The following is a 27795-nucleotide window of genomic DNA, read 5'->3' as shown; positions in this document are numbered from 1 at the left end:
TCTGCGCGACCTCTTTGTCTATTGAAGCCTCTTGGCTTGCTTACAGACTCCCCGCTACTCTCCCCCACTTCTTGATGAACAATATGTGGCTGATATCGACGCATGTCGGGCGTATGTACGTACGGGGACTATTTGCAAGCCCGCAGCACGTGAGCATGAGCGTACACCTCAAAATAGCCCCAGCCGCTCACCCGTTCCCAAAGTCTCCTGTTCCGACGGGGTCTCGACGTCCGGCGGCGTTGTTGGTTCCCAGCTTCTCGCAACGTTGTTGGCCCTTCTTTTTCTTTTTTTCTCTTTTTAGATGTGTGTATCTATAGCAAGAATTCAGTCTAAAATATGTTTGTTTCGGCTTTATTCTCCTAATGCCTCGAGGTCCGTAAAGGGGTTCCATCGGAATGGTCTATCCGAGGGAGGCATGAAGAGGTCGGCACTTGGACCAATGGAGCAGCCGTGTGTCTATTTCCAGCTGACCCCGCGAGCACCTATCTGGATGGCAAAAGAGCACACACAAGTTGGAGATTGAAGATATCCCCCCCCCCCCCCCTCAATCTTGTTATGTTGCTATTCTTGAGAAAAAAGTTGGTCTCAGCTAGATCGGTCCTTTCGGCCCAACGGGATGTTCCTCGCTCTTCTGTTTTGGTGTTACGATCGACATCGCTTCCTAGTGCTGCTGCCGCCGCTGCTAGGCTTGTGGTTCCTGATGATCAGTTTCCCCGGGGCCGGAACGAGACAAGACTAGACATCCTAAGCCGCCTTGGCAATATGATCGTCCTAAGAAAAGCTCATGTTTACCTCACATTAGTTGCCGTCTTTTCTGAAGATTTTCGTGAGTGAGTGAGTGATGAGCATCATCTTCTGTCTGTCAAAATTGCCGTAGGGTTTTACGGCGACGGACGGGCTCAGCTGGTGATCTGATGATGGAGGGAAAGTTTACGAATCCCTATTATGCGTAAAAGACTTTGGCTAGACGAGAGATCATTTGCGGGGGAACAGGATTTGTGCCATGCGCTGTTAGCATTGTGTCAACCTTACACAGTCCTCATAGAGAACACTCATGGCTCTCTGACCGTTTTTTTGCGTTGAAACACGTTGGCATTTCCGTTTTATTCATATGCCTTTATAAACTTACATGTCAGGAGAAACTCTTATGCTTTAAAGAATTTAGGGCGAACCAAAAGACAGTATAGTAATGGGGTTTTGGTACCTTATGCAAAGCTTTTGATACTTACCGTTAGACGACATTTTTAAAACGTTGAATGAGCTGCAACGCATAGGCCATGATGAACTCGCGCGAGCTCAGTGATCCTGGTGTGCGGTGGCTTCATCCGAATGTGTCTGGTTCCTTTGATGGCATGGCACGGCATTCTTATGCAATGGTTGTCATGCGTGAAGTATCGTGTTTGGTGGTTCGTTGGTAATAAGTCGGCATTTGTTTTCCACGACGACTTGATGGTCTGGAGTTTTCTTGTGACGAATTGAACCTGTGCCATTTGAGTCTACTTTCAATTATTCTGCGAGGACTCTTGTCCAGTTCTAGAGTAACAGTAGCTTCATGCAGTAGATGGCTTGTGAGACCAAATGCCCATCGCTCTCTCTCTCTCTTCGTGATCGAAGATCTTGAGATCGTCTCTGAGTCGAAATCGATGAGTATCCGTCGGTGCTTTTGGCGTTCCTACAGATGCGATTGAGATTGAGTCTTGCCATGATGTATAGCATGAAAGTATCTGTGACCATAGGTATCACAAACCTAGTTTTAAAGAAGCTGGCTAGGGAAGACAGCATCTTGTGATATCTCATGTGTTTCTCCAGCGACGGGCACTGGTGACATTCACGGACTGGTCCAGCGAGACAGAAGATGCTGCGCGGACCCGAACAGAGATTGCCACTTTCCTTTCACAATATCAAAATCCCGACAGCAAATTCAATAATAATAATAATAATAATAAAAACAAAAAAGAGTTCGCCACCGGTGTGGCTACATCTCTTGGTGCTCATACTGGGACTCGAACTCGGAAACTCGGTAAGCCTGTCGTCGAGTAGGCATAGGGGCGTGCGTGTTGATTGTTGACCATGAACCACTCCACCACCCAGCCAGTTTGACCTGACCCCCCGACCTAGATGGGCGCCTGCTGGCTGGTGACGGGAATGGACTTGAGGGGGTATATGTGGGCTTGTTGGTTGCGGTTGTGGTGTATTGTAGTGAGGGCTGGGCGAATACACGATGACGCGGGATGATGATTCATTGAGTAGGGGAGATAGTTCGCTTCGGTCTTCGTGCCTCGCTCCTTCTACTGCAGCTGGATGTGCTCCTTTCTTAAGTAGACCGTGACAGATGAGATGAGATGATACACCAGCCCAGTCTGAACCTTCGAGAGTAATAACCCGAGCACGTATGTAGGCCCACGAGGTTTCCCTTCCAATGAATGTCGCCTGAATTTCCCGTCCAGAAAAAAACACTGCTTGTGTACTACACGTGACGAGGGACTATGAATGTACGTTGCTAAACTCAATCAGCATCTCATCTAGTTTGCGTTGCTCTCGGATGAAGCTGTACTAGAGACCGTCACTCTGGGCCTCCATCCATCTTTGGGCACTTCATCTCCCGAGTCTCTGTTTCTGCATGTGAGTTGTCTTCCTCAAATTCATGAGAAACATACAGCCCGGCGATTCACGAAGTTTCGTCCCGTTCTTCTACTTCTTTCATAAGAGCCACATTGCTGAACGAAGCTATACACTGCAGACTTATCAAAGCTGACCATGGGCATCCAATCGCCTCACGTTGACTAGCTGTGGACGCATGAGCTTAGATCTTACACCCCCAGGATCATGTAGAATGTCGTGAGGTACCAGCTTTACTTGTCTATCATACGAAGTGAGAAGATGAACTTCATAGGTTTGTACAAATGGTCCACATTGATCTGCTCTCTTTACCACCTCCTATCCTTGAGCCGTTGCAAGTCAGAGAGACAGGCTGTTTTTGTACTCCTCGCACTTGATCTAGAAGACGGGGAGAGGCCACAAAACTCAGAGGTGTAGTTCATATATTTTGAGAGACTCGTGGATGTAGCATTCGGCGAATTTCATTCAGAACGAGTGTATCGTAAACTCAAAGATGCTGCCTTTGTTTGCATATCAACAGGCGAGATGGAGTATCCAGTCCTCAAGAGGCACAACCGCAGGCGCAGAGACATACCTCTTAGATATAACTTTCCCTTCTCACAAACCACCCAAACAAGCCTTCCACTGCGTTCAAATTGGTAATAACCACATCAACTCCCAGCCCGTCAAATGACATATCTCATCCTCCACAACGTCCTCCTCCATCTCCATCCCCCCTCAACGCAAGCGATATCCACACCGGTGAGAGCCCATCGCTGATGGAATGACGACCACAAAAACCGTCATGTGTTTTTTTCCTCACCATAACCGATGGAGGGGGGTAGATGCTCAAGGGGGCTGCTTACATCGGTGAGTAGGGGTTGGATAACGCGGGGGTGGTGGGTGGGCTGTTCGTTTCGCTCGGCTAAGCAGAGCCAGAGAGTGCAGTGAGTGAGAATGACAGCCCGAGAGAGAGCAGCCAGCCCCACGCTTGGCTCGCTTTTGCCTGCCCGCCCGTCTTTTCCCCCTCCCCTCCTTTCCGTCCTTCCGTCATGGCACCATTCGTTTTCAACGGCATACAGCCTCACCGATGTTGCCTATTCCAGCATACCGGTCAAGAAAAAAAAAGGGTACCTACACGCTTGGGGATGGATGGAGTGAGAGCCAGCTTTTTGCCCCCCCGGGAGCCCCCCTTCCCCCTCCCCCATCCCGGTGAGCTGGCTTTTGATAAGGGGATGCGGTGTCGTCTGACCGAATGGGATGCGGATTTGTTATATATGAATGATGACAGAGTTTCTCTCTAAATACCATGGTGTGCCCGGCTTTATGTTCATGGTCCAGCTTTTGTGTTTCTCTTTTGATCTCCTCCATGCCCGAAAGTCTGGCCCCGAGACGTGTGCCTCGCTGGCATGTTCGCCGTTTCCTATGGCAGCACGCCCGATTCGCGTATACCTTTCCGATATGTCTCGTGATAGATGTCCGGACGGTACAGGGAACAGTTTCACGGCGGGGATATTAGAAGGGTCGGGATCTTGGAGGACGTCACCTCGAAACGGGATACACGAACCTCCAAGCCGGCCGGTCACAGATGAAGTCTAGAGCATTACGGAGCCATTTTGAACTGAGGTCCGTGTGGAAGCTCCGCAGCGGGAACGGATAACCACACCGGATACTCATCAACACCGCCAATCCCCTTCCGAATCACGTACACGATGAGCCGCACACGGCGTAGCCGACCGACCCCGAGCCGCTTCTCCTCCCGCCCGATACATCGCCGACGACCGTCCTGACCACCAGTAGCCGCAGATAGGCAACGCCTCCTCGAACCGACTCGCTGTTCTGCTCACCGGAGGCAAGCAAGCAGGAAGCTTACCGTCTGTCTACCCGACTCTCAGTATCGTGCGCCGCTCCTCTGCGCAGCCCTTCTTGTTGTCCTCGCCACCTCCTATCCGACAGGCGCATAGCAACCTTGGAATGCCAGTTTACCAAGCTGGTCGACGACATGAAAGGTCCCGCATTTTATCTCTCGTGCTTCTGCATTGCCTTCGAAATGAGCTCGTCAGCAGCAAACAAGCGTCGCGATTTGTCGAAGTTTGTCATATCTCGGGCACGTATGTATTGTATCCTCGGCAGACGCCAGCAACACATCCTACGTCGTGCTCACAGTGGACTCCCCTTTGACGAAGGACAGCCCGTATTTGCCATAACTGAAGCGGGATATTGCTTCCCCTCATGGCTCGCCTTCCAAGGACCCTCGGCGAGGGCGCCAAAGCCGTTTCACACGAGGCCCACCTTCACTCGAAAGACATACTTACAACGATTCTCACTGGACCCACGTGTAGGCTCGGGGCGTCGTTATCTGCCACTCGAAGTAAACAGCCTCTTCACCAAGTCGAAATTCATCGTACGAGGGGTTTTCTCGGACCCCAATAACCGACAACCTACCCTAGGCACAGGTGGTCCCCTGGACCCCAGTCCGGCATCAGGGCGCACTTGCAAAGACACCCCGTGTAGACAGAGCGTACAACCATGTCTTAGTACTCGGGCTACTCGCGTGAGAGTCGGGGTTTGGATGAGCTCCAGGGTGAGAGATGTACCCCGAGGTAGTCTGTTGTAGCCTTCGAAGCCGTCTTCGCTGCTGCTCTTGCAGATCCGGATCCTTCATGCTCGAATCCAGGACATACCTGCCTGTGTAACAAGACGAATCCGGTAAGCACTTCGAGGAATCGGGGTCGATGGTCCGAGGACCTCGCCAGTAATCATCGTGAGAACGACTCTGGGCTGCGGGGCAGGTGGCGAGAGTGGGAAAGGTTGGTGGTGATCCTGAGTACACCTCAGGAGGCGGACAGGGCTTGAGATAGCGTGAAGAGTCGATTTAGGAAAGAGCAGGACGCCAGAGTCACTTGACAAGCATCCCGAAGTCCTGAACGAGCCTACCAGCGGCTGGACCGCCCTACCGTGCCTCCAGGAAACGAATCGCATAGATCCCATGACAGTCGACCTCCAGGACCGTAGAGGATGGGCTGAGACAGCCTGGAAGAAAGTCCCCGAGCCATGTTGAGTCACTCGTTCCTGACGAAAGAGAGCCTCAATGTGGATGCTTGACTGACCTGGGGCAAAAGGGGCGAGCCCCTGGACACGTCCGAGTCGATGGTTGGGCCCTTTCATGCAGCTCCTATCATTACTAGTCTGGAAAAGAACTCTCTCCCTGGCGTAACAACGAGACTCAGTGGCTTACCATCACGAGTATCTCAGGGTATATCGAAATATTCAACACAAGAAAAGAGGGTTGAAAGAGATCACAGCCCTATGGGCGGTTGTCCTCAATAGCCATGTCGCATGTTGGCACGTAGGTCACTATGCATGCTCCCTCGTGTGACTCGAAGTCCAAGGGTTCCAGGAACCAGCCAAAGACTTCTCTGCTGCCGTTGTGCTGATTAATTGCACAACTAGCAGAACCTCGTAGAGTTGTGCGAGGGTTTGGCCCTGGTTGCCGCCGTGCGGCTGCATGTACAACACCATGGGAGGCGTCGTGTGTGTTACACTACTGACTTTTCCTATGCGAGCGAACTCTGTATTCCTCTAACCTTGTCTTGATTCTTTCCAGAGGTAGAGAGTGTCCAGAAGCCGTTGGAAACTGTCCAGGATGGAAAAGACGATAGCTCATCTTCAGTACGGGTACTGCCAAATTGACGATGTCGCATCAACTCCGGGGCCTTGCAACCTGTGAGACATGCGTCAGAAATTGGACAACTCATTACGCTGCCATACATGCACGCTGTGCGTCTGGCGCAGCAAATCGTTGAATTTATCATGACAGAGCGGAGATAGAATGGGGGAACTCGCTCAGAAGAGTAGTCTTCCTTGGCGGATGCATGCCCATACGTCGTCTGTGTGGCTCGCCAGGCACGGTTGGAGCTGCAATAGGATTTTATCCAGACAAAACAGCAACGGGTTTGCATGAAACTGGGAGGTTGGATGCGCATCATCCAAGATCGACTCCTCCGGAAAGTGCTTGCCTGCTTCCCCGGGACGCGCTTCCCGCACGATTCCACCCATACCACCATGCGCTGTCATCAGGGCCTGGATCCATCACAGGTCGCGTGGGTGTATGGATCATCCGGATATGGAATTGAAGCCTGTCTAGGTAGCCTTCCATGAGGGTCATACCGTGAGTGTCCTTTGCGGCACCCAAGCGACTGGGGCCTGATGTACGATGACGGAGAAACGGTTAGAGAGAATCACATAAGCCACGGCGGCTCAGGAAGGCTGTGCAAAGATGACGAGATGAGACAGTAGTTGCTGAGAAGATACTGTTAGACGTGAAGATGAATGAGAAGCTGACCCAAGGAGGGCTTCTCTTGGTCGACAGGAAGGTCGCGGCCACCACTACATTCCAGGAAGATTAAAGGATCCGTGTTCTCGGCCATCTCTAGATCGATTATTAAGTGCGAGGGGGGAAGAGTGCCAGCAAGTTACAAGGAATTTATCGAGCTGAAATTCCTGTAATGCAACTCTCCTACTGGACATCAGGTCATGGGGATCCGGTGGCTTGGGAGCGGTTGGAGCGCCTCTGTCAGAAGGAAACGGTGTTCTAGACTCCTCTTCTCGCTTCCCGGCCCTGATATTGGCGAATGCCGGCTTGCAGTGCATCGGGTCTGCCGGCGCAACTTGCCCGCAGTTCCGTTGTTGGCCACCATGAAGGTAGACTGTAGAGCCGGTATCAGTGATGACAAGCCTGACAGTTTGGTATATTACACTGCATAGTGCAGGGACCTTGACACCGTGGAGTTGACGAACAGCTGAGATGTGAGGAGTTCATGTCAGCTCTGATCTTCCCTTGGTCTTGGTCGCATCAGATCGCGATCTAATCAGGCCACAAGATAGGCTGGAGCCCTAAGGAATCAAGATGCTGAGTTTTTCGAGTTGACTTTACCTCATCATCGTCTCGCGCTGAGCCTGTTGGGGTTCTAGGATGCGTCATTAACAGGAGTCTGTACGAGAAGCTTGTAAGCACGTCCAAAATAGATATGCATTTGCAATGCGGACGGCACCTGCGACTGTTTTGTGAATACATGACAGCTCACAAAATGACAGAAGACACGCTCTCAGAGGCAGGAATGAAGCCGCCAGACGATATGACAGTGTGCATATTCATGCCGCGACTCTATGCAGAGTTTTCCGAGTGGGTTCAAGCTTCGTTCCAGTCACCGTCGAGGGAGTGTGTGAGCATAGGCAAGACAGTGGACCCATAAGAAACCGTCCGACGGAGCAGAGCGAAGGGTGAGTTTTGTGTCACATCCTTCCACTACCTCGAATCCAGAGGGAGGGGTTCTATCTGTTTGGAGGTTTGGTTCTGCAGAGACCTTTCTGGCTTGTCAACTTACCCTCAAGACATGACGCGTGGAACCTAGCAAGAGTAGATTCAAGCCTAAGAAGAAGATTCTCTTGGTATGGAGCTCTGTATCGAACAGCTGCCTTGTTTCTTCGGTCAAGCGGCTGCGAATTTGCGGCTTCTATGTGTGCGGACAGTTTCCGGGGTCTTGATTTTCAGACGTTTCTCGGGCAGTTGACGCCTACACCGTGGTAAGGTCCGTGTGTCATCCGAACCAGGTGGCCGTGGCATTCTTCAAGCACGCCAGGAGGAGTAACATGGATTGTGTCCGAAGGAGCTAAAACATTCTGGGGAGATCCCTGGTCTCTGCCCCAGAGTATCAGTCGCGATTTGCGCTCTAAATTAACCAGGGAAAGCGGCGATCTGCTGCCCCGGGCACAGGTAATAACGTCTCTGTGAGCCTCGACCCTTTGAGGTTGACTAAGTGCGGGCGATGATGCGTATAATAGGGCACGTAAGGCCTCTTTTTGTGGTCAACCATGATCCGTTTATCCATGGCTCCGATGCATCCCTCGAACACAGTATTCGTGATATAGCTAGGGCTGCCTTAACTTAATCGTGGCCCAGACGCGAAGGTTGACCTGGCTCAAAAGCGTCCGAACCAAAAAGACAGAGACAAAGCAATCACGCTTTCGCAACGCTCTGTACCAGAGCGTTTACCCTGTGGCAAAAAAGAACCTGGCTGCGGTGCGGGAAAAGATAGCGAGGCTGGGCAGGCTGGCTTTTAGAGAGGGGCGCTGAATGCATGGACCGATGTAGGTACCCCTCGTCCACAAACTTGATCCTGGGTCGCATGTCTCGAGGACGGAGGTCCCGCTCATATCGGCTCGGCCTGGAGGCGTGCGGACTGCGGAAAGGTTGACGAGGGGCTTATCCCGCAATCAGCCGGAGTCGCAGGCTGCCTGCCCAGAATCGCACGAGAAGCCATGACTCGTGGTGGACACTGAGCCCCAACCTGTTTACTTGACGACTTTTCTGTATCAAGTCATGCTATCCGTACGGTCTACAACTTGGCAAGTGGATTATATGTATGCGTATGATGGGTCATTTGGACTGCCATCCAAAGAACCGATGCAGTTCGACGTATATCAACAGGTGCGGGTTTCCATTGACGGTAAACCTGCAGACAAGTCTCGATAGTGAAGTAACAGTGGCGATTGTGAAGCATCGACGGCAGCTGTTCCATGCAAGATTCGACCACCTGAAATACCCTAAGAGGGATGATGGCGGAATCTGATGGAAGACCAAAGGCTCGGACCCAGATTCGGGCCCATTCATGCTTCTGGAATCCAACGCAGACGAACAGCAGCGACAGTGTTGCGACTGGCGAAGTGGCGTTTGGCATGGCTGCACAGAAGCCGGGGTGGCATCCATTGGCTCGGTAGTGCATGGAATTCGAAGCAGAGGGTGACGGAATGTGGTTGACAAAAGTGGTGGAATCAGATGCCAGCCAAGGCGTCGCAGCCGACCAGCATCGTACCGGAGGGTGCGGCGAGCCATTGAACCAACGCCCAAGCACGTCGTAATGTCGAGCTAACGGCGAGCTTCCCTGCGACGGTGATCTGTGGTGGGCTCTTAGCAAGTTCCCGATGGGGCCAGATGCAGCACACCATGTCCACCCTCTACTCGATGCTGGTTGATGGTGAGTGTCGGAGGGCGTAATCATCCAAAGTAGGCACAGTAGCTCTCAAGAGGCACAGCAAGGTACTTTGTTGACACACGCCCGTGCTGTCTTGAAGCTGGCGCTCAACGGCCCTGTAGCGAATAGACGAAGATGGGATGCTTTGTGGATTGTCGAGCGATGGGAGGAGTAAGGTATTCTTTCTAACTGAAGCTGCGGCTTGGGCGAAGGCGGCGGCGGCTCATCCTGGTGAAGATGACATGATTCACCCGTAAGCATATAGAAGATGAATACGGAGTATGCTTAATTGCTTTTCTGCGCAGCTCCTAAGGCGATGGTGGAGGACCGGAGGAGTATCGTCGCAGGACGGAGTAATGGACTCGTGTATCCGTACGGACAATGGGTCAGCAAGGAGCGGACATTGATTGACCAGCATCCGTCAACGGCCGGGATCGCCAGAGGCAAGGAAGATGGGAGGTTCCGGGGGGCAATTCATTTCGAGGGCCATGTTGCCGAACGGCGCATGCGGCCGCCGGTTCCATTGCGTACGGGACAGGAGGCCGAGGCGAGGCAAGATCTGGAAATTGCAGCAGCAAGCGACTGTGGGAGAAATAGAGTATGCTGGGAGGTTGAAGACATCCATGCCTCTTGCATCCGTATCTCAGCCGAGGGTGGAGGGGCACCATGCGTCACCCCTCTCTCACTCTCTCTCACTCTCTCTCACTCTCTCGGCGTCTGCTGGTTGTTTCTGTCGGGATGAGGGCTAGCGAGGGCTGGCTGAGACGTAGGACCGAAGCAAATAGTGTTGTTTGACAGGAAGGGATACGGTAGATACTTAGGGAGGTCAGCGGCAAAGATCAACTGTGCGTGGTGGAAGACGATGTGTAAACCGTGAGACCCACCAGAGGGACCTCGAGCTAAGCAATCGGTGATGGGCTAGCCAGCCAGAGAGCAACAGCGGTATACCTCTGTGCAAGGTATCTTGGCAGCCGAGACGTAGGTATGTCTTGACTCCCGAGAGAAGAGAAGTGACAGATGGCTTTGAAGATAGTCCATGGACGAATGATGTGTGCATCAAATCAACCTGGGCTAGGTTGAGGGGCGGGAGGAAGCCCATGCATCATTCATCTAGCGGCAGGCGCAATGTCCCTCGCAGCAGAAAGAAATTGGCATCCGCGGCACCGAAGCGAATGATTGATACCTTGCTTGGCCAAGAGACTAGCATTTTGGGAACACATCAAAAGTTATCCAAGGTAAGTACTCCGTAAACACACATTCGTTCCCGTGGATATCTTTCAATATCCGTACAAGTGCGAGCCATTGTTGTCTATAATTAAGGTACCTGCCCTACCCGAACGTACCGTAAGGTAAGGTAGCTTACCTAACGGAGGTCGGTACTTAAGGTACCTTACCTAACGGAGGTCGGTACTTAAGGTACCTTGCTCGGATTTCCATGGACATAGGTAGGTAGTGCGTATCTTATGAGGTGAGGCAGTCGGGGCTGAGAAATACAAGATCGAGGCAAGGACAGGCTCGGAATCCGGGGTAGGGACGTACTACCTACCTTACTTTACCTCATGGAAGGCAGGCAAGGTAGGTGCAAGGCAGGAGGAGCAAGGCAGGACCGGGGAAGACGGACAGACACTTTCCCGCCTTGGGATCCGATGGTCCAAGGAAGGTAGCCACTCTGAGCTTGTTGATGAAGCTTCCTTCCCTACGTGCGTGCTTTCCAAAGGTACCTACCTACCTTACCTAGGTAGGTTCCTTCCATGCCTTGCCTTGCCTTGCCTCGACTTCCATTCCATGGAAAGGTTCCCATGGAAGGTACGGATACCTGCCTGCTTTCTTCTTACTTCATAATCCGTGGGAAAGAAAGATAAACACGCAATCGTGGCTGGGGCTTGAGCACCGAGGTAGGTACCTAGGTATGTCATCTGAACCACCACACGCACCCGCACTTGCACACACACACACACACACACACATACACAGGCACACACACTTCCCCATCTCACATACCTTACCTTACATACGAACACACCAGTTTGTTTGTCCATCCATGGGACCGACAATGGATGACCAACCTCAGATATGGACACCACCAGCTGTGGTCCAGGCCACTCCGTACGCCCAGTCAACTGTTCACTTGCCTCACGTCACATTCCACCTTGTTTCGTCCCGCCCTCACACTCGTTTATCATTGGCATCTCTACCTAGTCGTCACTGGAGCCGCTAAGGCGCGGCTTTCTCTCAACCGTCTCCATCCAAGACAATCAATCATGAGGTGCCAAAATAGACTGAGACATATCCCCGGCAAGTCGCTCCAAAGAGGCACTCCACGCCCATCCCGAGCCACTCAAAATCAACTCTCCAACGGCAAGCAATCTTGCCATCTCAAATCTCATATCTCCATGTACGCATATACCTATACAACACCTGGTATATTGAGGTACTCTTCAAACTTCTGCTGGTCTCCTGTCACAAATTAGAGGTGGTAACTCTGATACCTACCAAGGTCTGGACTGCAGTTGCATTTGCGTCCATCACACTATCTCCATCTTCCCGCCCGCCTTTATGGAATGTCTCTCCGCCGCTCCGCCGCCTGCCGCCTGCCCCCAATTACAACGGAGGATCGACTCAGCCAATATGCAATCCATCTTCTTTTCCCCTCCTTTGGTTTTCCCGCCCTCGTCAACCACCATTTTCCCTTTTTTCACTAATGCATCATCGCTCTCAAGGTACCTGCGATACCTTACTTGCTTGACTAGCAAACACCCCCTCAGGTTTATTGAACAGATTGACAGACTCGGGATCTGATCATGGCTGATGCTAGGCATTGACGAGCTGCACTGCACCCGCACAATCCTCAACGGCTTCACCAAACAGGGCACCCGAATGTGGCAGCCGTTGCCGAACGGCCGATCCGGCTGCCACCTCCAGCCCCCGTCGCCCGTCTGCCCTCATGTCTTTCTGCGAGGCAACTTGGGGCCCACGCCATACCATCCCAAAGAGCATGCGATTACGGATACCCATCTTCTCTAGAAAACAGGCACGACGTCCTCCCGTCCTGATGCGGCTAGTCTTCGTCTCGTCTTCTTCGGCTCGTGTTCAATCGAGATCACGACAGTCAGACATAAAGCATCTCCATGCTGTTCTCGCACACCACACCTAATTTGTCCATCCACATGCTGCCTCGTCCTTGTCGTCTCCTACATACCACCATGCGAGTGCTTTCTGATGTCAGGCCCGAACTTTTGAAGGATGGACTGATCAATGTCTCACACAACTGCAAGTAATTCGCATTTTTTTCTTCTCGATTCTAGGGTCAGAATCAAGTTCATGGATTCATGGCTTGCAGCAGGACGGTCCGGCCTGATGTGGCCTGCCTGCCTGCCTGCCTGCCTGCCACTAGACTCTAGAGAGACTTTGGATGTCGAGGACCCCGAGATAGCGGCCGGCACGAGCTGGATTCTGCGCCGCATACGACCTGTTAGCATGGGTTGCTGCCTTTCCTCCTATGTCCTGCAACAAATGTCATATGCTACTGTGCACATGTTCTTTCACGCAGAACGCTTTGGCTACGCTCTTCTGTTCGGCCGGCACGGAAGTGGTCGCGGTGGGTGTGCCAATCTAGTATCAGTGCATCCCATCCGGTCCGGTCTATGGCAAAGAATGGGTTCCTAGCCTTCGACTCCCTACTCCCGTCGGCCACCAAGAAGAGACGGGAGACCGACTGGCTTGCTGATGATTGATGGATACTATCCGCCAAATCTCCACCACCCCAGCACGCACTCCGCAGCTCAGTACTGTGTACACATAGGAGCATAGGACAACGCAGCATGGGGGCCAGTGGCCCTTCCGCTTGTTCGGCCCAGCCTGCGCACGTTCTGTCTGGTCAATTCATTCAACCCCAAGCCAAGCGATCTACAAGCTACGGGAAATATTCGCGCCTCTTTGCGAGGACGAACCCCGGGGCCGTTATCATCACGAAAACAGCATCCGCCCCGGCCAAGTCAGGCAAGGATCAGGAGCATCATGGAACGTCAACCCTGTCGGTCCGGTCATCGCAATGTGGCAGGTCAGACTGAAGAATGTGAGTGCAAAAGCGACGGCACTGCGTCTGTCACGGTCCTGGCTGCATCATCCATCAGATATCAGAATCTTCAGAGCGACAATGGCCCTCCATCAAGAGTCAGACTCTACATTGTATGTTTTCGAAAAGCAGCACTCAAGCAGCCCTGGCGTTACCCAGCCTGCCGTACGCCTATTCGTACACAGACGTATGCACCCTCAACCTCGCTTCCTGACCACCAACCGACAGGTGGGGGAAGGAACAAGGGATTCAGACGGACTGAAGAGTGACAAAGACGAGCAATATACGGATATCTCAAAGGATCAGTTGAGGAACCTGCAGGTCCGAGAGATAATGTCCTCGGTACCATTCGAGAGCCCCAGTACGCGGCAGAGGCAAGGTCAAGACACAGAAGCCGTAGCAGGCAGAGCCGGATTTAACTCTTGTCTGGCCTCGTACGCTCGTCCAAGTCTGGTCCGGTCTCTGCTTCATTATGGGCCAGAGAAGGGACGGGTATCCATAATAAGCAGCACGAATGCTTGTTCATCCGCTCAGTGAGACTCCACGCCGGCCGTCCGTTTGTCAGATGCGAAAAATGGAGACTCTACAACGGCCCAGGCCATGCCGGGGTTTTGTCAGTGCGTACATAGCAGATGGCGAGCCGATGGTTTTCTCACGCCTAGCGACTGGAGGCTGCTTTTCTCCAATTTTTCAGGATTTTACCCCTCCCGGGCATTGCAAGAGTCTGTCTGCGGCTAAGTTGCTCTGCCCATGAGGTTACTGTTTCCTACGGCCTACGGGATATTGCTAACACTGTCCCCAGACGCCAGGTTGCTGCTGATGAGCAGACCGGGTCGGTTATTTCGAATTCTATCCTCTTGTCTCCAAGGTACCTTGCCTACCTATCTCTTGCCATGATTTCCCCCCAGCTTTCTCAGGGCGTCGAACCATCTCATTACCGGGCCGTTGATTCGACCTCGCCTAAAGTTGTTCCGCCAGGCCCTGGTCATTACCCTCGGTCTGCTGCAACTTTTCAGGTCAGGAATCGAGGCCATTGACGGAAGGGCTCTGTTCCTGGTCCTTGTCGCCAGCAGCTCCTCCAGAAGCTCTCCACCTTTTGTCTCTGGATGTGCAGATGCCCGGTCGTACTCAAACGAATGATGGAATCTGCCCACCAAAACAGTGGATCTCCAAATCTCGCCGTGCTGCCATTTTCCACATCAACTAGCCGCTCAACCATGGAGAATGGAGTACGGCAACCAACCAAGGCAAGCAGACCCTCCCTAGTGCGCAGGGTATGGCGTTATTCGCGCGCTACACTAGACTCTTGCGGCTTGCCAGTCTTACTATACAGTAGCAGTACTACAGAGTACCCATTCCGAAAAGATAGAAGAATAAAAAAAATAAAAAATAAAAATGCTAACCTCTCTTGTGAGTCTTGTCGCTTCTTGTCGCCTCTCACATTCCTCGTCCCCCTCTCGGTTTCTTCAAGCCATGCCCTCATACAGCCTCCACAGGCTGCCGTCGTTTCGCTCCCCTCCCCACCAGATCGCCTCCGCCCTGTGATTCGCGTTTCCCCAGTCGCCATTCATAGCGTGATGGGGCCAAGAAGAGGAGGGGAGGGGAAGAGGAGAGGGCAGGGACCAGCCAGTGGCTCAGTACCCTCAACTCCAGCCGCCTCTTACTATTACCATGCCTATCGTGTTGTTTCGCTTCAAGGGTCGAGGTTCGAGAGTCCTCGAGGATTACGATGGCTCGTGTTCCTTGGTTGACTCCAGCAGTCGCCTCCATTCTTGAAACTACCTGACTGTGGTTGCAGGTCAGACAGACATCAACAAGGAAGTAAGACGAGGAGAGCGAGCAGGGCAGGGTAGGCAGGCAGGCAGGCAGGACATGATGCCAGGTTATGGCCCCGATTCACGTTTCCCGTTTCTTGACACTTCTCCGTCGCATGCGCGCCGAAGGACGGCCGTTGAGGTGCGATGGGAAACGATGTAGTGCGAGGACATATCGCAGCACTACTCTTCGCAAGTGCTGATGCCAATCGGTGCGATGTGTCCATGGCAAGACGATTGCCTGCCCACTGCAGGCTATCTGGATGCTTGCTAAAGAAGCGTCGTCCCAACACGGTGCCACAAAAGCCAGCCTCTGGGCCCCATTTTGGACCTGTACCCACAAGGGCCCCAGCCCATGCCTAGCAGGTCGTCAATCCAGCCAGTGTTGGAGACAAGAGGCCGTAACAGCAATAGCAGCAGCAGCAGGCGAAGACGTAGTTGCAGCAGTAGCGGCGGCGGCAGACGCAGCTGGGAGGCAAGCAGGGTGGTGGCAGCCCCAGATGGCAGAGGCAGAGAGAGAGAGAGGCACACACACAGACGCGCGCACTCACTCAGTGAGAGAGAGGAAGACGGGAGTGAGCGAGTGAGTGGGTGAGTGAGAGAGAGGAGGGGAAGGAAAAAGGTACTTGGGGTGCGGTTGTGGACTCTTCCGCTCCAAGTACGCCCAAGTACCTGCTTCGTACTCTGGGAACCCTGGCCATGTATGGACTGGGTGGGAGAAGAGATGGTCGATTTGCACGCCTCCTCTGCCTTTCTCTCTCTCTCTCTCTCTCTCTCTCTCACTCTCTCTGTTTTTTTTTTTCCTTTCTGCAACTGGCACATCTGCACACGCCCTTCGCACCCCCATCCACCAACATGCTCACCCCTCCCCTTCTTCTTCGTCTCCCCAACCCCGATACAACCGCCGCGCACCCCTCCCCTCGTCTGCCCCTCGTCTCTGCCCCAATACCCTTACAGACGAACGTGATGCATGTCTATCTATGTGAGCGCGAGAGAGAGAGAGCCAGTGGTGAGTGTGGTGTAGCTAAGAAAACAGGCCGCGAGTAGGTGCCAGTCTAGACGAAGTACCTTCAAGACCCATCGTCTTGCCGTCTTGCACCACAATCTTAGACAAGTCCAGTCGACAAGTCCGTACATCCATAATCCATTACCACACATTAGACACATGCATCCATACTCCGTACATCTCGAGTACTTTTTTTGCCTTGTTTGGATGGAGCCACCATTACCGTCTCCATGCATGGGCGCATCTCTAAACTAAACAACCCATGCATGCCTGCCAACCCTCCACCACATCTGGCTACGTATATATCCTTGTCCCTCGCCCCAGGACGACCTACTCTCCTCGGACGACCTCATCACCACTTCTTCTCCCCCGGGTCATTGTTGTTTTTTAAAAGACCAATTGGTCCGCGCAATGGTTTGAGTTTCCATTGCCATCTTTCATCTCTGTATAATACTTTGTTTGACCCCTTCTCGAAATCCTCCCCCACTGCCACCGGCATCCCATACACGCGGCTTGGGTGTTGGTCATTCCGTCTTGCCCGTGTCATTCTTTGATACCACCCCCAACGACGGACACAGACAAAGCGCTCTGCTTGTCCGATCTACTACCTCGATCATTAGGGTCCTTCTAGACAGAAAGGCAGAAGAGACTTGAAGATAGAGCGAGAGCAGCACTTGGCTTCGGAAGTTGCACGACGACAACACATAGATCGAGCAAGAACTCATCATCCGGGACTCTCTCGACAGTCATCACCACACGCTACTCTAGACCCACGAGCGTGATACCTCGTAGGAAGCAGAGCAGATTGGGGATACCATCTAGATTTTTCGCATTCACATCACCTTGGGTACCAGTTCGAAACTGTTGGAAAGTTCTCAGGTTGCCTCACCTTCAGCAGAACACCTCACACCTCGGTCAGAAAACAAAATAGTGGACCATTTCATCTGAATACGCAGCAAACATATTCACCAAAGGGCAAATCAAAGAAGAAGTCACGGGACTTGTTCAAATTCACCAAGACGACATTCTGAGAAGGAAGGCACGCTCAAGGCCTGGACCTCCTGCCACCTCCTGACTATTCGAGAATTTCTCTGGACCAGAAGGCACAAAACCCAACTCCTTCTCCCACATCCTTCTTCTCATCCTCCTCGCCCTCCACAACCAACCAACAACCACGCGCGCAATCCCTCCCATTGCGGCTTTGTTGGGTTCCCTTTCCCATCTCTGTCAAAAACCTCTTCACGACCTTCTCTGAATTACCTCAGAATCACGCACGCGCACTTCCCAACCGCAGGAAGCAATTCACGATGGCAGACATCATGAATCTCTTCTTGCCCAACCTTGGCTTCGGTTGGTCTCCTACCGCCTGGATGTACCTGTTCATCGCCCTTTGGTAAGTCACTACTTTCTGCGAAAAAAAAACATTACCCTCCATTGCTGCTGCTAGTAGCGCAGCAAACATCTGCCTTGCCTTTTTAATTTTCGACATCTTGTGTATCTAACCATCCTTGGCAGGCTGCATCGTTACACCCGCCTCCTTGTCAACTGTGTCAGCCACTGGGTTTACAAGTCCAAGCCGATTCCCGCCAACCCTACCTTCACGGCTGACGATGTTACCGTCATCATCCCCACCATTCACAATGTCTTCGAGGAGCTTCGCCCTTCTCTGCTCAGCATCATCGCCTGCAACCCTCGCGTTCTGATGCTCGTTACTACCAGCGAGAAGCATGCCTCTCTTGAGAAGCTTGCTCGCAGCCTTCCTCACCCTAATGTGCAGGTCTACTCTACCCCCATTGCCAACAAGCGTCTTCAGGTCTGCGAGGCTCTGCCCAAGGTGACTACCAAGCTCACCATCATGGCTGACGATGATGTCACTTGGCCTTCTACCATGATGCCCTGGATTCTTGCTCCCTTCGAAGACCCCAAGATTGGCGGTGTCGGTACTTGCCAGAGAGTTAAGCGCGTCTGGGATGGCCCGCTATCCACTCGCATCTTCAACTGGCTCGGCGCTGCCTACATTGAGAGACGCAACTTCGAGATCTCGGCCACCCACAACCTCGACGGCGGTACTTCCTGCATGTCTGGCCGAACTGGTGCCTACCGATCTGAGATTCTGTCCAGCCACGACTTCCTTGAGGGCTTCAAGACCGAGAAATGGGGCAAGTATATCCTGAACGCCGACGACGACAACTTTGTCACTCGCTGGCTCGTCAGCCACCAGTGGAAGACTTGGATCCAGTACGAGAAGGAGTGTGAGCTCGAGACCACTCTGGAGAACAGCACCAAGTTCCTCTACCAGTGCTCCCGCTGGGCTCGCAGCAATTGGCGTAGCAACTGGACCAGTCTTGTCCGCGAGAGATACGTTCTCACGTAAGTAGAAGCACACCCATCTGGGATTCCTCCTATTGCCTGGCATGATGTACTAACCCATAGCGACTACAGTCAGCAGCCCTGGTGCACTTATGCTCTCCATATTGCAACCTTCACTTCCTTGGCGTTCCTCTTCGACCCCCTCATCATCTTTGCTTTGTGGAAGGGTACTGCCGACTGGGACGCTGAGTACCGCCACCAGGCCCTCTGGGCTCAGATCATCTTCGTGTTCGGCTTCACCAAGGTCGTCAAGCTCGTGAACCTATTCCGTCGCAACCCTAGCGATATTCTCTTCCTGCCCGTCTCTATCCTCTTTGGATGGGCCCATGGAATCATCAAGCTTTACGCCTTGTCTACCCTCAAGATGGTAAGTAGCTACTTGAACCACATTATATGATATCGATTTTGTTAACATCTTGGCAACAGACCTCCTGGGGCAGCAGAGCCGATGGTGATACCAACGATGACATCCGTCTGACTCCTCGTCCCAAGCGAGCCATGAGTCTGACCACGCCCCCTGGTGGCCAGGACCTCGTCCGCTACCGCTTCGAGCGCCAGATGACCGAGAAGGTCTCCGACTGGCACCGCCCTGCTAACGAGGCGCGCCGACCCCAGACCGTGCGCATGAACACCTTCCCCGCGAAGGATATCAAGGCGCCTCACGTCACCTTCTCCCTCCTGGAGCACCCCACGGACTAGATCCACGGCAGCCACGAATATCACGAATTATGAATTTGCAACACATTGGTTTGCCAGAGGAGAAACGGGACTCTGGCTTGGGTGGCTTTCTTATGTCTCCTTTCCTGGAAGGCGGAAACGAAGAGGGTTAATCATCCACCCTTTCTTCATTTTCCTTACGCCTCTTTTCCGGAAAACAAAAATCACCGACCCAAAAGGACTTTGGAACGGGAAAAGTTTTGTTGTTCTTTCCTCTTTACGATGAATACACGAACGATCGCATACGGGAAATGGGACCACAGCACAGAAGTGCGTGTCAAGAGTATAATCATCAACGGCATGGAAACCATTCGGCATGGAGAGCAGGAATAGGTGGTTTGGTCATCTGCTTCAGGGAGACAGTTTTTCCTCCCTGGATTTTTCTCGACTATTGGTCTCTTTTTTCATTTTCCTTATCAAAAAACCCCCCAAAAATGGCGAGGGCAAAGGGTTGGTCTTTGTGATTTCTTTTCTTCCTTCTCCTCAATTTCAGAAACGAAAGAGAGGTAGTCGGAAGAGGTACATCGCGCGGCGGGCAACAGGGCAGGCAGCTTTGATCTTCGTCGGAGGCATTTTATTCGATGCATTGCGAGACATGGGAAATCAGGAAGACACACAGAGAGAGAGGGCGGCAAGGCATTAGACTGTTGGTCTCTACCATTATCCCATCTTCTTTTCCACTCAGACCAAGAGACAGCTTTCCATAGACTGAAGAAAAGAAAGCAAATTTCCACAATAAACCAAGGCGCCCCCCAAGGAAAGAAGAACCGAGGCTTGTGAGGTCTACTCCACTAACTATCAGTAGTTTGTGATGCGATGTGTGATGTCGGGCAGCTGCATATCTTTCTTCAACACAATTTATAAAAAGAAAGGTTTCCCGAGCCAATGGGAATACAACGTCCCTGCATCCTGACGAACTGGGGGATCGACTAGTTGGATCCGGGGGGACTCGCCAGGAAGAAGAAACGAGCAGCAAGCACAGCATGTGTGCCAGGGGGGAGGGGAGGGAAGGGAAGGTTGGTGGCATTCGTTACACAGCATGGTAATTTGACGCGCAGTCTCGTATCCCGCCATGGTGTTGGCCCCCAATAAACGGTTTCCGGGAAACCCGCGATATCTGACATGCGATACTGTACGTGTGTGTACGTGTGTGTGGCTTCTCATCAGTACGGACCCCACGATATGACCCCCGGTTACACGGCAGGGCCAAGGTATGCGAATGCCTACCTTGTTCACTAATTCTCCGGCCGGAAAGGCCTGACCTGGCCTCAAGGGACTCTTTCAGTTCCTTCCGGAAATCGAATATTCAATGTTGGTGAGAGGCTGTGCCATGTTCATGCGCCTCGTTACCACGGTAGAGTGGTGTGTGATATTGTCTTACATGACGTCCTTGGTGAGGCTGGTGGGTGTGGAGATTTTGGAGGGGTGGTTAAAAGCCCAGACGAGCACGCGGCTCTGATTTGGCCGTCGTTTGCCGCGATGCTCGCCCGAAGACGACGAACTGAGGAATGATTACGGTTCCCGGTCGATTGTTGTGACTCTTTGGGGCAGTGGTGGTGTTGTCCTGCTCATCTCAAGTTTTGAACATCGTCCATGTGCTCTCCGGTGGTATTTGGCTGCTTCGTCAGATGCGCCTCTCTTGACTCACATCGGGCTGGCTGGGACGACTAGCCTCGTGAGACAGAGTACGTGCGACTAGTTTTCGGTGGTTGTCGTGGTGGTTGCCTTGAAAGAATGAGATCTCACACCCACCATCATCAGTCGAACCCTACACCCCTCCATCCCTACTAGTTCATTGAACGGTTCGAGACTTGGCTAGATTAGGATGGCTAGTAGGCCAAGCTAAGATAATCGAGCACCCCACACTCAACGGGGGCAACGAGGCAGGTGATGTTCTGAGGGCACGTAAAAACCCCGCAGGGCCAAAGTTTCCGGATCGAAGATGTCCGGACATTCGGAGGCAAGAGGTCGGACTGCCCATCTATCGATGACTGGTTACCGAGAAAAACCAAGACTGGCTGCTGCCAGCCACTACTCCAAGCAGGAGTTCGAGCTTTGAGATGTGGCAGATGGGTGGATGGATAGATGGGTGAGATCGAACGCTAAACCACCCAATCAGGGAGCACAAGCTCGAACTGTAAGGTCAAGAGCTGCGATTGACAGCCTTTTCGATGGGTTGGGGGTCTTCGTCTGTGTCCTTGTTTACGTTATCAAGCAGTCCACCGTGTGCCCCGATGCTTGACACGAGGCCTGCCAGGCTGCCCCTCCCCCTCCCTTACTCTCGGACTCCTGGCCTTGTCTTTGCTGCAGATGGACGAAAAGAGGCTTGCTGATGACATAGGTAAGACAGCGTCCAAATCTCAAAATGTTTCGTAGTGGATGGGATTAATGGGGAACGTTGTTCTCGACTCCTCTTCTACGGGTCGTGAAGTAGTATATGCTTGACATCCGTACGCCGGGACCGGGACGGGGGCGAGGAGACGCAGACGCAGAGATGCACGACATGATACGCGTGTTTTGAGGCTTTTGAACCTGCACCAGGTCGGAATAGGGAGACGAGAGGGATGCTGTGGGGAGAATAAGGAGAGGACTCACCAAATTCATGTTCAGATCTGACTGTGTTCAATACCTAGAGTTACCACACGACGTCAACTTGTTACAGATGTACAAAATCTTGTGGGTCGAGCTAGTAGGCTGGAGATGAGTGCGAGAGGTACCCTGGACTTGGATAGTGTCTATCGATGCATCGTTGTTATAGCTTTGTGAATCGTGCGAGTAGCAGCGATAGCCGGCTTGCAAGAGTTGTGTTGAGAGACATGCATGAATCCTGACGATAAATTGGTTCTAGGCCTCGCGTGCATTTGGAGAGGGGGTTGCGATTGTATGCAACGCCTGCAACGCCTTGATTCATGCCGGAATTCGTCAGTGGTAAATCCGTCATCCAGAGTGAGTTGTGACAACATGCGACATAGGACCAATGGTAGCTCAGAATTGGGTCTGCTGAATGACTTATGCTCTGAAGGAAGAAAATTCTTGAAAAAATATTTCAACACTGACGACTCTTGTTGGTCCATCGAGGATTCTTCTCCAATTCATGGTGCCACACTCTCCAGCGTGAGGTAATGGGGAGCGAGCCAATGCGACGGCATGAGTCAAGACGCATTGGGGATGACGGCGACCAAGAGTCCGTAGGAACATCAGCGGGAATACGGCAAGTAAGGCACGAAGTCGTGCACGAATAGGTACGCGAAATCGGATAGGTAAGAGAAGGCGATTTTGGTTTGATCTGTCAAATGTGTCAAAAGTGGCGGCCGTGGGTTGCCAATCGACGACGGAGCAAGACCGGGCGAACAAGCTTGGGTTGGCCACTGACAAGCGCCGACAGCGCGAGGGAAAAACAAAAGCCTAGATTTGATGGAGACGGATTTGTGGTTCTTGGAGCTGAGACCGAGGACGAGGATGATGATGATAAGACGGCCTTGCTAGCTTGGTGGCTCTACTTGATTAGTACAGGTATTTTCATGGTGCAGCGGCAGAAAGAGGAAATAGAGGTGCAATGATAAGCTGGCGGAGCATGCTCACTTAGTAGGTACTGTAGCACTGTAGCAAGCAAGCAAGCATGCATGGCATGGCATGGCATGGCATGGAAGGGCGATTACTGCGTACACTACTCCGTACGCCGCAGAGGGCGGCGACATTCGAGAGTCGAGCTTGGATGGAACCACACCTCAGGTGCGCACGGCCTTTGACCTTTCACGGCCTGCACTGGCGTTAGGTTGTGTTATGATTGCCATTTGTCGTCGGTTTCGTCGTCGACGTCGAGGATAATGATGATGTGGTTGCGAGGGACGCTTATCGGCTTGACGCGGCTGGACGTAAGTGCTGGCTGGGGATCGTGACATAAATGACAAAGTGGGTGGTGGATGGTTGATGGTTCTGGGTGGATTTCAACATGGGAGAATCCAAGCATCCAAGATGCCCGAGACGATCGAGGCCCTCGGACTGTAGTGTGGCCAGAGCAGCAACAAGCTGACGGGTGGTTCCTGCCAAAAAGACAACCGCCGAACGGTACGGGCGTTGAGGTACTTCGTACCTTCCAAGTTACTCAAAGTGTCCCTGCCTTATCCGTAAGGTCAGGTCCTCTAGACAGGCTCCTACCTAAGGTAGAGCAAAAGGAAATGGTACGTATCTGTACACAAGAGTTACGGGCCTCCCATCCTCCTAGGAAACGGGCACTGGACGGGACCTGCTGAATTTGGCTCCCGATGAAGAACAGCCGCCAAGCTTTAGTAAGCGAACTGGTATTTCTGTGCCTCAGGCCAAAGAAGGAGACAGAGCAGCCGCAGAGCCCAGCAATTGAGAGACCAAGGATTTCAACAACAAATCAAGACTACTTGTGCGGGTGATGACGACCCTGCACTCCATTTCTGGAGAGAAAAAAAAATAGGGAAGGCAAGGCAGGAAAAGGCAAAGGTGACTGTAGTAGGAGGGGCAGGGACTGTGGAGGAGATGGACAACATTGAATAATCAAGGCTTAGTTAAGCCAGGAGCAGGGAAATGGGAGGGAACTAACGAAACAAAAAAGATACCTGCGGGTTCCTCGACGCACAGGCGGCCGCGGTACCTTCACAGATCGGGCAAGTATCTTTTTTTGTCCCAGTCTTGGCGCTCGTCTGTTCTGACCCTCAACCAACGAACGGCAACGGACCACAGCGGCTAAGGTAAGGCAGGGCCACAATGTATCGACGGATAGATTTCATCTCAAAGACAAAATAACCACAGACATTTTGCATTTAGCCCTCTGTCCCGGCCCCATTGTCTCGCACAGACAGAAACAGAGAGAGAGAGAGAGAGATAGAGGGAAAGAGAGCCCGGGTGGGGAGACGGACACGCAACCGCAACTGCAGTCACAACCGCAGCCGCTGTTGGTGGTGCAGGTGCAAGTTGCCATTTGCCAGTTGCAGCTCCAAGATGGCAATATCTGCAAAATGCAAATCGTCAGGCCCTTTGGCCAAGTCGAAACGCGCAATCCCCTCTCCACCGGCAATCACATCTCAGCTTTTTCTTCTTCCCCTCGTTCTCGCCGACATAACTTGGACCTCGCATCATCACATCATGTCATCTTGTGCGGCGCGCCTACATACCTACCTTATCCTCTTTGTAGCTACTTGCCCGCTGCGGCGCTGCAACTGCAAAACCAGTCCCTTTCTCTCTTCCCCTCCTCTCGCCCTCCCCTCTCTCCACTTTCATTGTGCATATCCCCGTTTGGGTCAGCGACTCGGACCAGGACTGAAGCCAAGACGACATGGGCTTTCCTCAATGTGACCCTCCCCTACGAGCCAGTGCGCTTATCCGCTTCTCGTCGGACCTGCGTCTGCACCACCCATGCGAGCCAGGGTTGCCGGGGTCATCGCTTCTTTTTCTTTTTGTCAAAGAACAGAAGGGGGGGGTGGACAAACTGGCCAATCAGCGAAGCCATGACATTTTCAATCCTCATCGTCTGTCTCTTTCACTCTCTCGCTCTCAAAAGTAACATCAATCTATCTACACCATGTTCCGCTCCTGCTGTACTGTGTGAACACACCACTTATCCTTGCCGGGGACTACGATATACCACAAGGCTACGGATAGACACGTCGGTTTCCGCAACTAGGACCAAGCATCAGTGCACATCACGGTCATCCTCCGCCGCCGCTAACTCGGTCTTTGAACCTTTCAAGCATCCAGAGGAACCATCACTCTCGCCGCTCCCACGCTAAATTCCTCTTAGCAGAAGGGAGGCTCTGCTCCGTTCGAGCCCACGGGATTTGGACCGCCCGTCGCAATATACCTACCTTACGATATGGCAAACTCGAAAAGTACACGATACTACATAATTGAGCTGCGGCAGACTCGAGCAAGGGTGAGCAGCAAAGCTCTGCATTTACGACGTTACCATGTTACTGGCCCTGGCTGGTCGGTCGTCAAAGCCTAAAACAGAAATGTCGCCAACTCAACCAACGATCCCGACTGAGCACACCTTGCCTCACCTCATCTCACCTTGACAGTATCTCTGTGCCTCAATACCACTCGAAGCTGTTCCGCATCAGGAAGCCACATTCCGAAAGTCACCTCTCCAGGGGCGCCACTATTACCTGAGCATGAATCGCCATTGTCATACGGGTCATGAGCTTCAAGTTCATCGCAGTGCCGCAGTCAGCACGGATACGGATTATGCGAACGGGGTACGGATCCGTACGGGCATCTTGGGGACAAAAAAACCCTAGCCCTGACCCTCGTCACGATCCTCCGCGCTCCCAGAGTATAGAGGCTGATCATGGCCGAAGCTCGGCGGAGTCGATCTAGCCAAGTGGGTCAGCGTCGTCTTCGCGCCGCCCGTCTATCCCGTCTTGCCGACACGTAGACGGAGACTTTCGGATACTATAACAAAGTACGGGCGTGCTTATAAGTGCCCAACAAGTCATCATTTCTGAGAAACTATAGGCTCTCTTGCTACAGATACACTCCATGCGACCAGGACATCGAATGATACGGGAATAAGGACGGCATCGTTGAGAAAGGATTTGTGCCCCGTCTTCGTTGCTAGGCCCCGTCCTGTGACACTGGATCTGCGGCTGCGCAACCATGGTTGACCTCAACATGCATCGCAATCGTTCATGCTCGCAGCCCGAGATCCGCCGGGGAAGCACCTCGTGCGATCCAGGCCGCGTCTCGCGCCTGTAGTGCACAGCACTATACCACACCTGCCTGTCAGCAATCTGCTCTCCGCAAACTTTGTCCGTCGCAAGCCCGGATGGACAGGCTCACGATCTTCCCGCCCTCGCGTCGATTTGAGAGGCCTGGTTCGGAGGAGGGGGTGGATGGAGGCTTGCTGGTGGGTTTCGTTGACTTTCGACTCCGTGCCTAGTCAACCCCGCAAGATAGCATCATTCCATCACGACATCGACCGGGCCAGCTCTTCTTCAGCGACCAGGGGGGGTTCCTACACTAGGACAGAACCCATGTAATCGTCCAGTGTCCACCGCGGACTTATGGAGAACATAAGCCACGTCAACCAAGAACATTAGAGAATTGGCAGAGCTCCGTCTCGAAAATATCCCGGCCCAGGAGGGGGAACCCACTCGCGCTTCTTGGTTCGCTGTAACCTCAGCGCCCACTATCATGCAGGTTCAAGAGGCTCGGAACCAACAATGGCAGAGGCAATCCGACCATCAAGAGGTCATCAGCAATCCCTCGATCCACACAAGCGATCTTCGGTCTTTGCGAGCCGTTGAAGAATTTCATGTCGCCGCAAGGGTCATATGCCAGTTGCACGATGCCATATCAAATTACAATGGCGAGATCGTCCGATCTTGTCCAATGAGCTTTACTATTGCTGCTAGGTCTGTCCGGGCAATAGAGAGCGCAATGCGACAACGAGTCTTCGCACAAAACGCAAAAGTGATGAGCCTCCTCATTGGAAAAAGCGATATCACGTACGAAAGAAGTCAAAGCCGAAAGAAGTGCGCCAAGCGGCGCTGCTGTTGGACGTCTTGGCCCGTTGGTTCAGCCTATTCGAGCATCTTGGCCACTAGCTGCAGAAAAAGGCGCCATGGATATCCACACGCTATATTCATACGCTCACGACGAAGAAGAGGAGGACCCGTTGACGGAGGGTATGCCCAGGACCGATGCCACCAATGAACAGGCCTACGAGACCAGTCTCTTCGAGGTACAAGCGCGGTACTGGGCATGTACCCTTCCTGGCCTATTCCAGGGAATGCCCCAGAAATCACCAGGCAGTGTCGATAGATTCGACACCAAGATTCCTGCATCCCTCGAGCGTGCGACAGCTTGAAGCCGATCCCCACCAGTTAATCGGCTACAAGCTACTGCTGCTTCGGTGCAGAAATTGTTGAGTTGGTCATCAATTTACTAACCTTATCAAAACCAGCAAATGGCCAAAAATCAGAGACAGCAATCGACACAGTCTGGCCCTGGAAGCTGAATATTGCATTTCATTCCACTTCTTGAAGCATGCCGTCACCTTGGCTTTCCGGCCCCCACGCAAAACCACACCAATTGAGTTGGTTCACGGTTATTTCCCTCTCGACGGGAGCCTCAATACAAGAGACTGGTCATGAACCGGAGACCCATGCCGAGCCCGCACACCCATTCTACAACCATATCCACAATTGATAT

The 27795-nt window shown here is 52.6% G+C and overlaps 6 protein-coding genes across 6 annotated transcripts; 4 read left to right on the top strand and 2 right to left on the bottom strand.

Annotated features, from left to right (window-relative positions):
- Positions 1-5905: 5905 nt before the first annotated feature.
- On the bottom strand, positions 5906-10731 carry CLUP02_13508 (uncharacterized protein; the record flags this gene model as incomplete). Its single annotated transcript, XM_049292447.1, has 21 exons — positions 5906-6102; positions 6170-6360; positions 6417-6488; positions 6551-6681; positions 6769-6857; positions 6944-7030; positions 7122-7400; positions 7479-7494; positions 7535-7604; positions 7686-7765; positions 7841-7906; positions 7986-8114; positions 8179-8299; positions 8768-8862; positions 8912-8963; positions 9001-9625; positions 9702-9854; positions 9961-9993; positions 10059-10261; positions 10339-10550; positions 10627-10731. The coding sequence occupies 21 exons, from the start codon at positions 10729-10731 to the stop codon at positions 5906-5908; spliced, it is 3006 nt and encodes a 1001-aa protein (XP_049149593.1).
- A 2754-nt stretch (positions 10732-13485) lies between these two features.
- CLUP02_13507 (uncharacterized protein) lies at positions 13486-14847 on the top strand (the record flags this gene model as incomplete). The annotated part of the gene is made up of 3 exons (XM_049292446.1): positions 13486-14240; positions 14510-14539; positions 14616-14847. Coding segments are annotated over 3 exons (1017 nt in total), but the record flags the coding sequence as incomplete, so codon positions are not given.
- Positions 14848-17834: 2987 nt separating this feature from the next.
- On the top strand, positions 17835-19596 carry CLUP02_13506 (glycosyltransferase family 2; the record flags this gene model as incomplete). Its single annotated transcript, XM_049292445.1, has 4 exons — positions 17835-17920; positions 18043-18897; positions 18970-19264; positions 19324-19596. The coding sequence occupies 4 exons, from the start codon at positions 17835-17837 to the stop codon at positions 19594-19596; spliced, it is 1509 nt and encodes a 502-aa protein (XP_049149591.1).
- Positions 19597-19930: 334 nt separating this feature from the next.
- On the top strand, positions 19931-20257 carry CLUP02_13505 (uncharacterized protein; the record flags this gene model as incomplete). Its single annotated transcript, XM_049292444.1, has 1 exon — positions 19931-20257. One exon carries the CDS (start codon positions 19931-19933, stop codon positions 20255-20257), a length of 327 nt encoding a protein of 108 aa, XP_049149590.1.
- A 286-nt stretch (positions 20258-20543) lies between these two features.
- On the bottom strand, positions 20544-22555 carry CLUP02_13504 (uncharacterized protein; the record flags this gene model as incomplete). The annotated part of the gene is made up of 11 exons (XM_049292443.1): positions 20544-20744; positions 20892-20937; positions 20996-21069; positions 21131-21178; positions 21263-21355; positions 21474-21667; positions 21741-21804; positions 21894-21973; positions 22035-22204; positions 22259-22406; positions 22447-22555. The coding sequence occupies 11 exons, from the start codon at positions 22553-22555 to the stop codon at positions 20544-20546; spliced, it is 1227 nt and encodes a 408-aa protein (XP_049149589.1).
- Positions 22556-26775: 4220 nt separating this feature from the next.
- Positions 26776-27451, top strand: CLUP02_13503 (uncharacterized protein; the record flags this gene model as incomplete). The annotated part of the gene is made up of 2 exons (XM_049292442.1): positions 26776-27054; positions 27164-27451. The coding sequence occupies 2 exons, from the start codon at positions 26776-26778 to the stop codon at positions 27449-27451; spliced, it is 567 nt and encodes a 188-aa protein (XP_049149588.1).
- Positions 27452-27795: the final 344 nt, after the last annotated feature.

This window comes from Colletotrichum lupini, chromosome 7 (assembly GCF_023278565.1).
Source record: "Colletotrichum lupini chromosome 7, complete sequence".
Classification (NCBI taxonomy): Eukaryota; Fungi; Ascomycota; class Sordariomycetes; order Glomerellales; family Glomerellaceae; genus Colletotrichum; species Colletotrichum lupini.
The sequence above is the reverse complement of the archived record's forward strand: the minus strand, read 5'-3'. Positions and strand labels throughout refer to the sequence as shown.